At 42.3% G+C, this 17,987-nt stretch overlaps 2 protein-coding genes across 2 annotated transcripts in view; one reads left to right on the top strand and one right to left on the bottom strand.

Annotated features, from left to right (window-relative positions):
- LOC139306472 (activin receptor type-2A-like) overlaps positions 1 to 7,043 on the top strand; it is a 32,967-nt gene extending 25,924 nt beyond the window's left edge. The window contains exons 6-12 of the mRNA XM_070930338.1: positions 1,932 to 2,075; positions 2,180 to 2,323; positions 4,993 to 5,138; positions 5,231 to 5,345; positions 5,699 to 5,837; positions 5,929 to 6,059; positions 6,388 to 7,043. Coding sequence (XP_070786439.1) covers positions 1,932 to 2,075; positions 2,180 to 2,323; positions 4,993 to 5,138; positions 5,231 to 5,345; positions 5,699 to 5,837; positions 5,929 to 6,059; positions 6,388 to 6,582 — 1,014 coding nt within the window. The 3' untranslated portion in view covers positions 6,583 to 7,043. The remainder of the gene's footprint in view (positions 1 to 1,931; positions 2,076 to 2,179; positions 2,324 to 4,992; positions 5,139 to 5,230; positions 5,346 to 5,698; positions 5,838 to 5,928; positions 6,060 to 6,387) is intronic.
- Positions 7,044 to 13,012: 5,969 nt separating this feature from the next.
- On the bottom strand, positions 13,013 to 16,198 carry orc4 (origin recognition complex, subunit 4). The gene is made up of 13 exons (XM_070930755.1): positions 16,142 to 16,198; positions 15,910 to 15,986; positions 15,232 to 15,322; positions 15,012 to 15,087; positions 14,768 to 14,853; positions 14,631 to 14,679; positions 14,395 to 14,546; positions 14,134 to 14,307; positions 13,938 to 14,024; positions 13,682 to 13,790; positions 13,495 to 13,590; positions 13,326 to 13,393; positions 13,013 to 13,247 (listed from the first exon to the last, which is right to left on the bottom strand). The coding sequence occupies exons 1-13, from the start codon at positions 16,196 to 16,198 to the stop codon at positions 13,065 to 13,067; spliced, it is 1,305 nt and encodes a 434-aa protein (XP_070786856.1). The 3' UTR covers positions 13,013 to 13,064.
- Positions 16,199 to 17,987: the final 1,789 nt, after the last annotated feature.

The following is a 17,987-nucleotide window of genomic DNA, read 5'->3' as shown; positions in this document are numbered from 1 at the left end:
AAAAACTTCTTAATTTAAAAGGCACCTCTCAGAGAAATGTCAAACAATGTTCATTTTGTTTTGTATTCCCATGTTTTTACGTCTAAAATCCCATTTGTTTTCCTTTCCTGGACAACATCATGGTGCACTAGCAGAAGGAAGATAAGAACTTATTGAACTTGATTTTTTTTGTGATATAAGCAGAATCAGACTAAAAGATTTACACACATTTGAGTGTAAAATTAGGAAATCTGAGACACTTTTCAGTCAAACAGTACTAACTTATCTTTGAGGCTAAAGTTCATGACCAGGCAAAAACATTTCAAATCAATAAAAATCAAACCCATAAATGCTACTAAATGATATACAGTTTGCTTCTGTAGCAACAATAATCTTGTCAGGACAAAGCTGCAGCCTCTTCTGCCTGTTTTACTACTCATGCAGTTAAATGCTTCTTGGCTTTAGCTCAATTTTCACAGCGGGAAGATTTGGATTTCACCAGTGTTTGTCTTTAACTAAGTTTCGGAGCCAAAACCTCGAGTTAACCTGTGCGTGCTGAAATGTACCTTTTTTTTTTATTCCTCACACAACCAAAAGAGAAGTCGTCGGTGTGAGTGTTGTTTCCGTCTGTCACTCGTAACGGAAGCAAACCTTGTAACTCAAAAGGGGGGCATTTTATGGGAAGTTGGAATAAACAGTCTCGGATTGACAAGCGCTTTTGATATATTGTCACGGTGTTTCAGTGGATCCTGTGGGCCTCGGGGTCTTGAAACTTGCTCCAGCTTATCAAGCACCTTGTAAGCCTACAGTTCAAGTAAAAACATGAACATTGGCGGCGTTGCAGGGGGAAAAGCCTTTTCTTTTTTTTTTTTACTGGCAGCAGCGATACAGAGGCATGGAAGTAAAGCTGAGATTTTACAGCAGCTGGTATCCAGTTTCATCAAAGGCCATCAGTCATGTGCTAGTCTTTCTCCTCTACCTTCTCTCCTTTTGGAAATGTGACTCCCTCACTGCATGCTTCTTTTCAACCTTCCCCTCTCTCTCTCCTCTCTCCTCTCTCTGTCTCTATCCTCGCTCGCCCTCTGTCCTTCTCTGTGAAGTCACATGTGAAAGTGATCAGCTTAATCCCGATCACCAGCTGTGTTTAACCTACTTTAGATTTGGAACACTTGGCTTCCTTTGCTTCACTTTTGTTTATGTGGGATTAGCATGAACACACGAGCGCACGCATGAGGTTTGACCTGCCAGGGTTAGACCATTTATTCAACCATTTAATGCTGCTTCATATTCCTTCATGTCAAAGCATCACCTGTTCTTTTTGTGCCTTGCTCAGTGGTAGCCAAGGTTTTAGATCTTTCCTCCGCAGCTCATTGGGTTCAAACTGGCAACCTTCCAGTTACAAACCCAAGCAAATGCAACCCTGAGAGGTTTAATTGAATTCAAAATGAATAAATCCCAAACCCTGCTTGGTATGCTGTGTCCTCACTGCCAGAAAACTTCACAGTAATAATAATAATACTAAACTTAAACATGCAGCGCTTCCTAGACCAGACTTTCCAAAGTGCTTTAACAATCAAATAAAGCAAACAACAGACCCATAAAATAAATAAAGCAAGACAAAAAGAAAAAAAGCAATGAGGCACCACAACATAAAAGACAAAGAAAGAGGCTAAAAACAGCATGTTGGCAAAAAAAAAAAGAAGAAATTATTGGAGAGCATCATCACATAAAAGCGAGTCTATAAATGTAATTTGTAAGATGTGATTTAAGATGTGAAGATGATAGTGATTCTGCTGGCCTAAGCTCCTCAGGCACGTTGTTGCTGAGCCAAAAGCCCGGTCACCTTCAGTGGAAGCCAATGCTATTTTAATGCCCTGCAAAAAAAAAAAGAATAAAGAATAACACCGTCCTCTCTGTCTTTTTTTTCTTTTTTCTCTGCCCTCTCTCTACAGGATCCCGGGCCCTCACCCCCGTCCCCCGTTTTGGGACACAAACCGCTACAGCTGATCGAGGTGAAAGCCAGGGGGCGCTTTGGATGTGTGTGGAAGGCCCAGCTTTTAAATGAATATGTGGCCGTGAAGATCTTCCCGATTCAGGTATGAAACCGTCACCACCTCGCCTTTCTTCTACAAACTGATACTCGTGTTAATGAGGCGGCTTGACGGCAGAGCTAACATCTGTATCCGTCTCTCCTGTCCAGGACAAACTGTCTTGGCAGAACGAGTATGAGATCTACAGCGTGAGCGGCATGAAGCACGACAGCATCCTCCACTTTATCGGCGCGGAGAAGAGGAACAACAACCTGGACCTGGAGCTGTGGCTCATCACCGCCTACCATGACAAGGTGCGCTATCAGGGATGGAGACATACCACCAGCAAACTGCTAAATTTATTCTTTTATTAGTTGATTCATTTGATTTGTTTTATAACACGAGGCTAGGGCAGTAGCTAATATTTTGAAGAATACCAACACTGTTTTCTCACATTGATTATGTGTTCTGGAGGTTTTAGACTCCAACATATGATTTTAAATCAACTTCTAAGCTTGGTTTAAACCTGACAAGCTAAGCTAAGCTAGCTAAACTGAACAGTAGGTTATTTGTACCATTCAGACACATTCACATAGTAAGAAAAAAGTAAAAAATAGACCAAAAATATGCTGCTGGAGAAATCTGATTACAGATCTGCTGCATATAAACAAATTCTGATTTCCCGCCTGATTTCTTCCACTAACCAGGCTGTTTGTGTTTGTATGTAAACACAGTTATAAAGTGTCCTTAGTGTGTTGTCTCATGCTTTATTGTACACGGACCTAAAAACCTCCAGGACAGGCAGCTAACAGAGTTGTAAACACTGGGGGGGCGAAGGGGGAAACAGGCATGAGACCTCCACATGGTATTGATTCTGTTTGGAGCCTTAAGAGCTGATCCATAATTACAATATACTTCATGCTGTTTTTTTCTTTTTTTAAGACTTGTTTATCCGTAGAAGATGTACTCGAGGTTTGTTAGCCCGTTGGTGCTTCACTCACCCTCTCAGCTACAGTCTTTGTTGCATTTGTGGCTTTAAGTGCCTCTGTGTTTTGAGGGTCATTACAGACGAAGTGGAGAGTGATTCCCTGTACGCTTCACTTGCTTGAATTTCACAACCAGGCCAAGAATTTGAATCGCTGTGCTTAAAAAACTATCCCTGTGTGAATAAAGGTTGAAAAATTAAAGGTTGTGGGTGTGGCGGCGAGGCTTTAACCCAACGATACAACTCTTAGTGAGCCACTTAACCCTGCAGCAGCTCCACAAGTGCTCCTCTTGAAGCTCCCCAAGTAGAAATAATTTTGAGGAAATGTGTTTTTAAAGGAGTTAAAGGAAAGGTCATACCACCAGCAATATATCAGAAACACAGTATAGTGCCTTGTCAAGCATGCACGCTAATTATTTTGTAAGCAGACGGCTTTTGAGGATACATAACTTAAACTTTAACCTACAAATAGCTTTTCCTTCCTGCCAGACTTCGAGAGCAGGTGTCAAAGTGTTAAAGCACACCTCAGTTTGGACTGAACCTCAGCTTGTGCAACAGCTGGAACGGTGATTGCAGAGTTCGGCGTCTCCTTGACAGCTGATTTATGCCTCGATGTTTGATGCAGCTTCATGCGTTGAGATTTGTAGGATCTGCAGCATGCAGTGGCTTGTTTTAATAGATACAAGCTCCTCCAAAACTCCCTGTATTTGAATCTTTTATTATATCTTGGACAACGCCTGGATAGTAATATCTGTTAACAGAAATGAACACAAAATACTGAATGAGCTCATGCTAGAAAGCATTTCTCCAAAAACATTTGGATTTTTTTTTCTTTCTCTGCATCTGTTGGAGCTGCCTGCCCTCTAGTGTTCACTCTGGGAACTACATCTGTCTTTGGCCTCTCCAGAAGTGACCTTGTACCATGTTAACATACATTATGTAAGAACAAAGACGCTGTATGAAGGATAAGGAACATTAGGTTTGAAATCTTAGCCTTACATTTTGTCTTTGGAGCCAAATCACACATTGTGTTTCTATTTTTCATTACTGCAGTATTTAATATATATGCATGTCTGCAAATGTGACCACTATCTGAAGATGGTGGCAGCTGTAAAATAGTAAAATAGTAAAAAAAACTATCTGGGAATTGAAGCAGACTCTCCATGCTCACCAGACCTTACCTTAATAAATGGAGATTAAAGAACAAGGATCAAACACTACAACAACAAGGATATAAATGAGTAGAATTTATTATTCACCATGAACAATAAATGTGCAGGAAGTTGGCTTGGTGACAGAGGAGACCAAAGGACTTCACTGTGGTTTTAAAGAGGACACCTGCTTGGTAGTAAATTTTATTTATCACCCTTCATCGAAATATGAAGCTCCAGAAGTCGCTTCCAAATTTTCGTCCCTAAAGTTTCAATATTGAACTTCACATTCAAACAAAACCTGGATTTCTGTTCCTGTTGAAGCCGTCAGTTTAGCTGTAAAGAAATAATTTCATTGAGGAGTCCCCTGTGAAAGACACTGGTGAATTTCCATCCATTAAGGATATTGCTGTTACCATGGAAACGTTGCCCGCTCCAGCCATCACTATACTATTATTAAGCAACATTTATTCTTGCCGTTATTTGGCGTTATTGTCGAATCACCCACATTTCTAGATGTGTTGAGAAGCTAATTTCACTGTGAAAAATATAACAAATATTTAAATGTATTTAATAAATACAGAAAACATTATCTCGGGTCTATCATCTGTTATCTATTGGAGAGCGATAGTGGAGAGATGACAGCTTCGGCCACACGGGTGAAACATTATTAACGATTTGACACGTAAAATTTAGACACTGATTTATTTATTTTATGCCTCTACTGTTAAATCTTTGATTCTATTCGTGCAGTTTAAAACCCACCAGGGTTATTTAACATGTCTACAAGGAAACTCCTCTCTCTCTACGTGGTAAACACATCTTTCCTCTCTCCGTCTTTCTCCAGGGCTCGCTGACAGACTACCTGAAGGCCAACGTGGTGTCGTGGAATGAGCTCTGCCACATCTCTCAGACGGCGGCCCGCGGCCTGGCCTATCTCCACGAAGACATCCCGGGACACAAGGACGGACATAAGCCCTCCATCGCTCACAGGCACGCTGTCGAAATATCTGGGAGTTTATTCTACACTCGCTCGGTGATCTGTTAGACTGACGGTGTTTTCCTTGTTTGTTTTCGTGACTTAGGGACATTAAGAGTAAGAACGTGCTGTTGAAGAATAACCTGACAGCCTGCATAGCCGACTTTGGTCTTGCCCTGCAGTTTGAAGCGGGAAAATCAGCAGGAGACACACATGGACAGGTACAGTGTACATTTACAGAGTAAGATATTACTTTTCTAAACTAATGAAATGGTTGTAGTGGTGGTGCTTTGTCTTTGACTGGAACTCCCTGGAGTCCTGTGTCCTGTTGGGAAATGTACTGAGTCACCATTATAAATATTGATTTGTGAAAATGCCTGACAGCGCCTATAGGTGGCAGTGTGGGCCGAAAATCTAGTAACAGGGACTTGTTCTGTTCATGAAAATAATGATAAATAGTTTTGAACATCTGGATTCCCAGTTTATCATTTGTTCTCTCCACTGTTTAATCTCATCTGTTGAGTCAGAGAGCCAAACTCACACACACTTGTTGGTGTTATTTGAATATTTTTAGGTGGGAACGCGGCGCTACATGGCTCCTGAAGTCCTGGAGGGCGCCATCAACTTCCAGCGCGACTCCTTCCTGCGTATCGACATGTACGCCTTCGGCCTGGTCCTCTGGGAGCTGGCCGCGCGGTGCACCGCCGCTGACGGTGAGGCTCAGCTTGTTGTGTCCAGCGTGGTGTGATTATCTTACTCCAGGTTCATTTTAACATGTGTTTTTTGTTTTTTTTGTGTTAACAGGCCCAGTGGATGAGTACATGCTCCCGTTTGAGGAGGAGGTGGGTCAGCATCCGTCTCTGGAGGACATGCAGGAGGTCGTCGTTCATAAGAAACTGAGGCCCTGCCTGCGAGACTGCTGGCAGAAACACACGGTGAGCAATGAGCTGTTCGGGGACCGTTCTGTAACTCAACTGCCAAAATAAGTCTTAAAATAACTTTGTTGAAAACCTTAAATATGGTGAGTGTAAGTTTAATTTTGAGGCAAATGATCAGATGTAGTTAGATTTGTAGTTGATGTTTTTAAAGGCAGTGTTGCGGAGGACGGCACAGAAGAGAATTTGCTCTGAATCATATAGTTTCAGGAGAGTTTCATTTTGTTTGTTTGCTCAGAGAAATATTGAACCTTTTTTTAAAATAAAGGACCATCGCTGAGGCTCCGACAGGCCGTAACGTTGATCTGCTGCTCTCTCTCTCTCTCAGGGTCTGGCCATGCTCTGCGAGACCATCGAGGACTGCTGGGACCACGAGGCCGAGGCTCGCCTGTCCGCCGGCTGCGTCGAGGAGCGCATCGGCCAAATGCAGCGCCAAGCCCCCATCATCGGCCCCGAGGAGATCGTCACTGTCGTCACCATGGTGACCAACGTGGACCTCCCGCCCAAGGAGTCCAGCTTATGATGGGATGGACCGACACCGGATGAGCTAGCAGAAACACGGATCAACACGAGGGGATGAGCAGCCGACCCTGGTTGGTTGGCGTAGTGTTTTTTTTCTTTTCTTCTTTCTTTCCGTTTTTATCCTTTTTTTTTGTTTTGTTTTGTTCCTTTTAAGTGCGGGCCGCTACTCGCGTTCAGGAAACACCCTGCGCCCACCTCACCACATCAGTTGATATCCACCTCATTTTGATATGTGTGCCTGAGGATTTTAACATTTTAACGGTCGAAAACTCTCATCCCGAGCAAACGATTCAGGATACTACGACGACAAAGTGATAGTGCTGACACGCTTGGACAAACACTTTTATCATGTATTGTTTTTATACACATACACTCACATAGGAGGGCAACCTGTTCTGCTCGGTTTTCTACAGAGAGAAGAAGATCTGGCAGAGAAATTTCACAGAACTCTCAGTGCATTTTAGTGTAAAAAAAAACAAAAAAAACAAGAAAAGAAAAGAAAAAAGACGAGCACCCGGCTCTGGATACATTTGCTGTTTTCTTGTGTGCGTTTTTTTTTTTTTTTTTTTTTGAAGAAACGACTATCGTTCTGCCAATAAGCAACGGCTTCTGAATGTTTATAGTGTAATGCTGCTGTACATAGTGTATTATGGACCCAGACAACTTGGTAATCAAGCTTATTTTGAAGGGGGAAGGGGGGGAGGGGGGTCCATTTTCAAGCATTACGACGATAAAAAACCATAAACCTCCTTCAACCAGGTATACCTCACTTCAGATGGACACAGTTTAAATTAGTCCCTCTCCCTGTTCACAGTCATAGCTCACACTTTCCACAACCTCGGCTCTCGACATCCAAACAATCTGCTGTCAGCCGTGACGCTCATGGGTAATGTAGTCGGCAAAGCCTCGATACACATGGCCATACACACCGTAATCACAAGCTTCCTTTTTCCTCCCCTTTCTCAGTCTCACGTTTAGTTTTGCTCCACTTTGATATTTGACTGAATAACAACTTTTCTCCTTTTCTTAGTTTTGTTGAGATTTTCTTCTGATAATGGGGGGAAAAAAAGCATACCCCCCCCCCCCCCATGACGAAGTTGTCGTTTAAAGTGATGTTTCCATTTTGGTTTGCCGTGTCAACTGTCAACGGAGTAATAATATCTATCGCTGACCTGATTTTGGCCGTGAGATCTGGATATACACGATATGTATTTATATCTCTCTGGATTAGCGCTGGGTACCAACTAATGACAACTTTGATATTTGGTATCAGAACCAAATCAAAAGGTATTAAAACGCTTCAAGATCGTCAGACTCTTGCAGCATTTTCGTCTTGCTCTCATGATTTCGTGAGATCAGTCATGTGTTGACTGATTCTATGCTAGAAAAAAAAAAGAAGCAAATTAACAAAATAGATCATCCAGTATGTTGAGGATTCAGATTTGAAGTGCAGTTTTGAGGAGGTCTGCGGGGGTACCCAGCCCTACTTTGGAATTATACCTGTATTTAGCTGAGCCAGCTTGCTTTTGATTTGATTGCACACATCTTTTTTGGATTACTATCAAGAGTTTCTGCTCTCTTTTGATACACCTCAGGAATCTTTGCTACTCACCACCTCCTCGCACCCTCCACCTCTTCCTCCTCATCCTCACCCGTCTCGGACTGGAATACCTCCTCTCTCGCTGATTCTTACACTTTCTCTCTCTCTCTCTCTCTTTCTTGCCTCATCTCGACTTGTAAGGGTGTAGCCGTGCTGTCATGCTCAAAAATGTAATCTCAACACCACTCCCTGACTGTTAAATTGCCCATTCCTATATAGGTTTATTTAGTTCTAGGTCTGTAGTCTAAACCTGGTCAGTTAGTTAGCAGGTATTTATAGTCCCTGTAGAACCAAACATCTGGTTTGGCCTTAACCCTGAGAGCTAGTGAGTTTGCCAGTGTCTCGACAAACAAGCCAAATAAGATCTCTCCACTGTTTTTCAGAGATTTTGTTGATGCTGTTCACAGATTCAACAGTTAAAATAAGAAGGTGATAAAGACGATAAACTGCCAGTAAGGTTCAGTTTTATGTTCCTCACACGGGGCTGAATTTAATGGTTATGAAATCCTGCTGACGCTAACCAAACGACCGCACGGCTAACGACGAGTTGAGACGATGAATCTCTCTTTCTCTTTCATCCTGGTGCCATTTCTACGTATCCATATTAGTTACTCTTGTAGATGTCAGGCAAAACGGATGTATCTGTCGTTGTTGTGAAGGCAACGATGACATTTTTGAGTCTTTATTTCCTCTGAGGGACATTGAACACTGGTGCCGGCAGACCTGCAGTCTCTCCTCAAGCTTTGGGGCAGTTTCACAGGGTGCAGTTTAAAGTCAAGCGTTTTTAAAGTTAAATGAGGAGGTTGGAAATACTTCTGACGTGAAGAAAGTTCTTCCTACCAAACCATTTCACATTCAGGGCAATACATAATTATGCTTTCTTTATAACACGCTTAGCATTTTAAGCAAACGCCGTACTGTAGTGCTTGAGGAAAGAAGAGCCAAGTAAACAAGGAAAACACTAAAACAGTATCTTTTCTGCACAGGGGAGTGAAAGCAAATCCTCCCATTCTGCAAAGCAAACAAGTCTACAATTGAGCTAAATATACAGACTTTAACAAAAGGCCATTTTCCACCAAATATCTAAAGGAAGAACTAAAAAGTAAAGGATCTTCAGAGTTCAGAAACTGTTTGTATTTGCTTTCCAGCTACACTTCTGAAACGATGAAGATTGGATCGATCAGGACGAAGTGACCACAGAAGTATGACGAGTTTGAGATATTATTTCAGCACATGATAAGACACAGCAAACCTGAAGGAAGTTGAAGCCATCATCTCATATACTTACTGTAGCACGAGTACGATATTTGCACGAATATCGCTTCCTTTGCTGCTGCTGTTTTTCAATTTACCGCTATTCAAAAACAGCCAATGTCTAAAGTCCTCATGAAGCTTAAGCAGTCAGGGACGATCAGTACTGCAAACCCCAGCAGCCCTTCAATAAGTACTACCTCACTCACAGGGATTTCTTTGGGGTAGAAAGTATGGCGAATAAACCAAAATCATAACCAGGTTCCTCTAAAATTCTTCTAAAGTTCTTAAACTGGGGGAAAAGTTCCAGTTTGTGGGATTATTTCTTGGAGTTTTGAGACAGAAGCTAAAAAGTTTCCTCATTTTTGCCGTGATGCATTATCTCGTCTTTGAACACCTCATCTCGACACACAAACGTAAAGGAAAAACACCAGTATTACCCTTCTTTTGTCCCCAAGTTTGTGCCCTCAAATGCAAAGTACTCACCAGTATTTCAGCAGCCAAGTGGATTTTAAAAACTGCCTCCAAATGTTGGTTGGTTACCTGCCAAAGTGGCTGGTAGAGTCGACAAACCTTCCAGCCACAGCAAAACAACGTGCCAGTGTTTGGTTGGCGGTCACATCCCAGTACTGTAGTAGAAACATGTTCAGTGTTCGACAGCTTGAGTTTAAACTGCGCCTGAGAAACCCGACCCAAACCGACAAATACCATTCAGGGATTCAGTACTATGCTTTTCTAAGTTCTCGCGAGTTATATGCAACCTGTGCCGCAAAACTACCCTACACTTCTGTAGGATCAGCTGCAGGAGTGACTTTCAATATACACACACACACAAATAACTTGTAGCATTTTAATTTTTTTTTTTAATCCGTGACCTTGCATATTGATATGTTATGTATTTATTTTTTAATTTACAGGCCTGAGGTTTTGGGGATCAGAGCTCAGGTGCAACTCGGAATAAACTTGTAAGAGTTGGCACGATTTATGGTTGTAGTTGGGGGGTGGGGGGTCGGGGGGTGGGGTGGTTGGGGGTGGGTGTTTGGTTGTAATTCAGGAAATACTTTCATTAATTCAAAAAGAAAAGATATAAACTGTAACGTGCTTCTTTCTATTCAGTCTATGGACAAACGACCGAGAATGAATGTTCTTCAGACTCCTGGATTCCAGTATTGTGCGTACTTTGATGGATTGAGCCCGGCCCTGTATAACTTTAGAGGGCTTTGCGTTTGGCTGGTTTCGTGTGATTGTGCCCTGTCGCTGTAGAAACTAGTAAAACCGACGCACTCGGAGATCCATTCATACACCACTTGGTTTCACCTGCTGAGGGTGTGGACCGGTACAGTTCAACCGGACAGAAAAGAACAGGAAAGGAACATTTAGTGGACTATTTGATCGTTAATCGTAAAGCTCCCAAGTAGGATTTGAACCTCAACAGTCGTGTTGCTTCTGACCTTCCCATTGCTTTGGCCCGTCTTCAAATCCCCCAAGACATCAACCTTTAAGAAGCATTTCACTTTCATCTGAACCTGCATCCAGATGTGAACACCTCAAACCCTCTTTAGGACGATTAGGGACAATCTTGTCTGCCATTTTGTCAAATCAATCACAGATGAGCTACACCTCCTCACTCTCCCTCAGGTCTTGACTATCTTAGCAAACCTATTCTGAGTCAACTGTGGTCTAAATATGGTCCGAACATCATTTAAAGGTGTATGAATGGGTTTTCTCAGCATGCAGGCTTTACCTTTTTCTATCTCGACGTCCTCCAGCCCAGCACCTCACATTGCTGTGCATATAAACTACCAGTGAAACATTTGTGTCTTGTTGCCCCCACTATTTTAAGCAGTCTAGGATCTGTACAGACATGAGAACATAAATACCTGTATCAACTATATACTCTGAGCTGAATCTTTATAAGTGCGTGTTGAACTTCAGTGTTTCCTCTACATTCATTTATACTTTTCTTGTGTTTTGACTGAGCAGCGGGGCCCAGCTGCATAAAAATTGTCCCTCACTATGCGAAAAAAATTACTTTTATGTTGAGCTTTGTGTAAGCTAAAAGCTAGAGGCTCATTGGAGTATTTTGTAAGGCATGCAAGAAAGCACTTATGGTTTCCTCTGCAGAAAATAAATGACGAACATTTAGCCCGGGGCGTTCCTCAAGGAGCCTGCTCGGGTTCCCTGACATTTACATTTTGAAGAATCGAACCGAAGCTCTTTAAGAGCAGTTGCAATACTCCATATGTGCTCATGCAATCACCCACTACAGGTATTTCATTCCAGCATCTCGATCTCCTGCTTTTTTCCCCCACTGTTGGTAAGAATTTTAGAGGAAACATTGAACTCCAATGACCTCGCCGCCAAGACCGTCTTGGCAGCAGGATAAGTCTGGTTGCCAGGCCTGAAATTTCTACAAAAAAAAAAAGCAAACACTACAAGCATTTTTGACCCTGCATTTCTCGAGGCTCTCGAGTCGCAGCGCTGATCCCGGATCTGCCAACGTAGCCGCTAATGGTAACGATGCTCACAGGGTTTCTGGTTTTCAAGGCTGGAAGATAAATCTGATCGTTTTTGGTCATGAAACTTAAGTGGGTTGTTTAAAAGAATCTCTAAAATGATGAAAATGTCTCGTTTCTTCACTCCTGATACATGTGACTCTGCGTTTTATGTTACTGACAAAATAAATGTGAAAATAGGGAAAGAAACCAATGTCTGGAATTTCAAACTGGAAAACATGTAGGAAGTACAACAATCCCACTAAGTGTTCTTGAACAAGAGTGAGTTTTTACCAGCTCCAGGTGGTTCTCGCCCTGACCTTTGACCTCCCCGAGAAGGGACAAGGGAGGATTAGAGAGAAGAGAACTCCCTTCAAAAAGTATTATAAAAACCTTCAGAAACCCTGGATTCATTATCACAGAGGAGACAACATTGATCCCAGATCAGCGCTGTGACTCTGGCCGTGGTTTTTATCAGCTGAAGTGATCCACGTGATGTAAATAAATGTGTTTTTAGATTGTGAATGGTTTTCTTTTTTGTCATTGACTGAAATTACTTCATTCCTATTTATCTGACAACATGCAGGGAGAAGTCAGGAGCCCTTTATTTGACAGGTTTGTAAGTCAATATTCATAATATTCATTCAACAGTTCATTTGTTTGTTGCTTTTGAACAAAATCTGCATCTGAAGGGGGACAAGCCAGAGCCAGTTTCACTCTACAAAGTCCTAAAAAAGTTCTGGTATGGCTGGATGTTATTAATAGACCTGTTAACTGCATATATGTACAGTATGAGCACTGTGTTTTTTCTAGGATGTTATTATATAATGATTGAACACAGATACATGATTAAATGTCATTGCTCAACACCACTTTCACACAATTCCAAGCTTTTAGCCACAAATCAAAATTGCAATTTTTCAGCTAATGAGGGTCGTTGTACTTCCTGTCCTTCTCCACCAGATGGAAGCATTCAGCAGCCTGTGAATGAATTGGGTTAAAAGATGCTCGCAGTTTGATAACAGGTGCCTTGTTTTACCCACAATATCATCAAGACATTTTAAAATTATATCCATTTTCAGAATCTTTATTTGATCAAATCCACAATCCACATAAAGTCCAAATGTATTCTGAGTCCTAGCCAAACGCCGACATGGCCCACTGCTTGACGTCGGTGGGGCAGTGTGGGTACTTCTGCAGGGCCTCCATGATCTGACTGTGGTCCAGCATGAGTCTCATCAGCTGGTACTCGCTCTGGGTTTTGGCCGAGGAGCTGTCGACCGGCCGGATCAGTTCCAGCTGCTGCAGGTGCTCGAAGGCCTGAGGACGGGCGAGGGGGTTCGGGTTAGAGGACTGGAGAACCTCTGAAACAGGACTCTTTAAAAGCTTTCTACAGACCTTCATGATGACAGGCTGGTCAAAGTTGTACATGGAGTTCGACTTCCTCTGCAGGAACTTCTTAAACTCTAAAAAAAAAAAAAACAGGACAAAAATCAACCAATCATGTACACGTTGAGGTGCATGTTGACTGATTTTTCATTGTGAGCTTTAAGTGCTCCCGTCGCACCGTTGTGAACCATCTGCAGATTGAACGGCTCTCCCTCGTAGACGTCGTTGAGGTGTTTCATGGCGATGATCAGGCACAGCTCCAAGATGGACAGACCTGGAGAGAGAAAAGGCGACACAAATATAACAGATGTGGACTTCTTGGAGAGAAAGCGTGAGAGAAAATCCTCTTTCGATTCTGTTTTTACCGTGGAGCATATTAGCTTTGGAGTCGGCGAAACACAGTCTGCTGGCCTCCAGCAGGTCTGCAGGTCTGATGGCAGGTTTAGCCACAGACACCCGACTCAGACACAACATCTGGACATTAAAACAGCAAACAGTCAAACTGTAGATGTTTTAAATGGCGAATTAACACCTGGAGTTGAGGCATCAGTAGCTTAAATCTAATGTAATCGGCAGAGTGTTGTTTGTTTTTAGCGACAATGAAAGTTAAGTGTTTCGTACCAGCAGCATGTGCATTGACCGGAAGTCTTTGCTGGAGTTGAAGTGTCTCTGTAAAACGTCCTCAACCGATTTGTCTTCACACAGAGTCTGAGGAAAGAAAACCAACAGAAGAGAAGTGAGACTAGTTTCTGGTGAAGCAACTCTGGACCTGGTTTGAGATGTTTAGACTGAGCCCAGATCAGTTCACTCGATTCACCTCTACGCCTGCGTTCCAGTCCTGAGCGAAGCTGTCGTCGGGGAAGTCGTCCGGCAGGCTGAGCTGGGCTCGGACCCGCTCCAGGTACTGAGGGAACGTCAGGCTGCTCAGCAGGTGGATCTGACGGTGGGAAAACCGCGACTTCACCCGCTTCTCCAACAGCTCCAGAACATCCTGGATGGAAATGAACCACCACAAAGTATTAAAGCTGAAACATTAGCAAAACCACCAGAGAGGTTGGGAGGATTGAGTGAGGCTCACCAGTCTGCAGGTAACGCCGACCACAGCGACGGGAGCCTGGGCAGACTGGGAGACGTCAAACAGATTGTAGAGCAGTGTCTGGTTCTTATGGTGGGCGAACAGGTCGAACTCATCCAGGACGAACAACACCGGGCTGCTGCTGCTGCGATCACCTGGTGTGAAACCCGTACGTCACACTCAAACAGTAAACCACGCATTGGATTTAAAACACTGCATTGTCAGTGATGCATTCTGACCTTTCTTTAATGCCTCCAGCAAAAAAGCCAGATTCTCTGCAAAACTTCCCTGAAATGAAGCAGAGACCAATTTTTGGAGCCGTTTTACAGCATCATTTATGACAAAACTGTTAATAAAACTCTTTCCAGATACTTACAAACACTTTGTCACCGACAACGTTTTCCAGGTGGAGTTGCCGCGTTATTTCTTTCAGCGCTATTCTGTCATCAGTCTGCAGGAGACCTACAGGTAACAGACAATGTGATTATCTGTACTCTTAATAAATAAAGTCAGGCTGCACAAAGAGAGCTATGAATGTCTTCTGTGGCCATAGGAAAGCACAAGTATTTAGGTCCTTAAATTCTGATTAAATAAAGTTAGGTTTGGTGAGGAATCGGTACCATTGAGATGAACCTGTAGCAGGTTTTTTTGCAGGTCTTTTTCCTCCAGCAGGTCTCTCAACACACATTTCAGCAGCTGCAGACACAAAAACACAGACACCATCAGACAAACAACCCTCCCAGGATTTAAACACTTCAACACAATTCATCATCTTTTCAACCATTTTTTTATTTACCCATAAGCCCTTTTTAAGTGTGTGTTCTGGCTGCAGAGGCTTACCATTGTTTTTCCTGCCCCCCTGGGACCGACGATTAGCACAGAGTTACTCTCCCCGTGGACGGCCGTCCGCCTCAGCAGCTCCAGGAGGTGTCTGAAAATACAGTGCTTTGACTACAATACCCATAATGCTCCACCAGTTGTGTAAAATAATGAGGCATGTCTATTTTTCCTGCTTAGAGTCAGTGAAGTGCCTGCAGTAACAGCTCCATCTAATGAGTACAGATGAAGTCCTCAGTGTTGCAGGTGGATTTCACTTCCCACTCTAGAGAGCAACACCTGGGATCCTCGTGTTGTGTCCAAGTCAGCTGGGAACTGGAGCTTTTCCAGCCTCCAAACTGGGACAGTCCTGTCAGCCAGGTAAGACTGAACTGGGTCACTGAAGCTCACAGAGTCCCAGATTGTCTCTCCATTACATATGACGATCCTACTACAGCTTCTATTAAAACATTCATGATTTTTGCTTTATGTGAATCTTACATTCATCTCGTCCCTTTTAACTGCACCACAACCCTTTTTATTCTGTAATTTTCTAACATTTGACATGTCAAACCATTCAAGACCTGTTAATTACCCAACTTTTTATCTAAACTAGAGCATAAATGTGCTACATTTCCAAACAATGTCCTTTTAAAGAAAAATGGGAAATGTCACAGTAATAAAGTCATGAAATAAACCTACTTGTGTTGAGCTTCCACTCCCTCCGGCCTGTCAGGGAGCTGCTGACGACAAAGCCGCTGCCTTAAAATCTCCTGAACCTGACAGTGAATTTACAAGGACACATCATGAAGTTATACAAATGATCATGTGCTTCCCAACCAGTCGCTCATATGCATGTAAATAACTGTACAACAAACAGCCATCTCATCATTAACTAAACAAGTTGGAATAAGTGAAACTGGCTGATACAAACCTGTGTGATGCATTCTCCAACTGGCAAATGAGCATCGTTCATCTTCCTCTTGCTCATGATGCTGCGACTCTAAACCGCAAAACATGTTCATTGGTTAGAATACATAACACTCGTAGGGCCCAAAGTGTGCTGCAGCGACTTCCAAGGGTCCTTAATGACGTACCAAGAAGATGCAAACTACTTCAGTATGTTTTTATTCCATTAAGCATCAGCATCACAGCAAAGTAATTATATCAAAATTACTTTCTGCCCGCTTAACTTCTCCTCCCGAGCAGCTCCAATAAGCCTTAGCCCCGATAGCTGACTTCGTTTAGGACGTTGACAAGTTTACGCCAAACTCCGATCCAGTATTCCTCAAAACACTATGATCTCGCTTTGTGACACATGTGCGTTAATGTAACGTTTAATAAGGTAAATAATATACTGGGACAAACCAGCATTCAATTCGGCATGTAGTTGATGCAACAAGAAACATCTATTTGAATACAATTTCCACTTTAATAACTTCCTTGGAGGTATGTTTACAATACAATAAAATCCCTGAAGCCTTAGTGGATGGTATGTCTGCCGAATTATAAAGGGACTCGAAATTATTCATAAGCCGCCACAGTTTGTATCAAAGATAGTATTAATATGTGTCAGCAAGCAGGGAGGCATTAATCAGCCACAATTTAAGAATGGAGTTTGGTATCACTTTCTCTCCACGCTGAAGTGAACGTCACCGGGGCTCGTTAGCAGCAAACTAGCAGCACGCGGTGTCTTCGCGAGGTTATATTACATAGAGTATGTGTTACATTAACGTTAGTCCGTCTACAAATGTATACACATAACATAATAAGGAGACATACCAGGAGAAACCAGTAAGTCCTCAAGTGTGAAGTCTCAATCTTCGCGGGAATACTGCTCTGCCAGCAATGACGACTTCCTGCTTTGACTGATTCCCCGGCCCTGATTGGCTGAGGCTCAGGATAGAATAGAATAGAATAGAAATGCACTCACATACAGTGCTAATCACAATTAGGCTATACACAACAACAACAAAAATAATAATAATAATAATAGAAAAGGACAGGTAATGACTGTTACAGCAGTTCTTTTTCTCACTAAACAAATACTCAATCAAGCATCAAATGTGTATTAATCCGCGGCTGAAAATAGTCCCGAACAAATGCACTATTTACGGCTGTTTGAGTAACATTTAATAAAAACTACTGTACACATCCACTTTAATAAGTAATTTAAAATGAAACTATACACCCAGTTTTGTAGTTCAAATGTGTGCAACCTACATTATACATTTGCTTTTAATGTTGAATTTTAGCTTATTTATTCTACTTCCCTCCCATTTTACTTTCTTCAGACAAACAAATTCTAGTCTGTGCTCAATAAGTTTTTTATTACTATTTAGAAAACATCTACGTGATTCTGACAAAATGTGGTTGATGCATAACATTTCAAAACAAATGACAGTGACTGCCCTAACATGGCAATTATGTAATTATTAATTTATTTTTTAAATCTGTAAAGCCATAACTGCCACCACCGCTCTGATCTTGATAAAATTAGGAGGGATGGTTCGTCTGAATGGCCCGTGGGTTGCCTGCATAACAACATCTTTTACTCATTCACAATGATGATGGAGCTCTGGAGATACTTAAAGGCTTCCTGTGGCTTTTGGTCGACTGATGTAAAAAAAAAAGCACCAATAAACCACCAAATATCTCACAAATCGTCCCCCAGTCTCCGCTCACATTTAGCCTGTCACATTATTCTAAAATACAACTCTCCGCTCACACATTCAGCTCCGTGTTTGCCCTTAAAAATACATGAAGCGGCCCTTTTACAG

This window comes from Enoplosus armatus, chromosome 24, assembly GCF_043641665.1.
Source record: "Enoplosus armatus isolate fEnoArm2 chromosome 24, fEnoArm2.hap1, whole genome shotgun sequence".
Classification (NCBI taxonomy): domain Eukaryota; kingdom Metazoa; phylum Chordata; class Actinopteri; order Centrarchiformes; family Enoplosidae; genus Enoplosus; species Enoplosus armatus.
The sequence above is the reverse complement of the archived record's forward strand: the minus strand, read 5'-3'. Positions and strand labels throughout refer to the sequence as shown.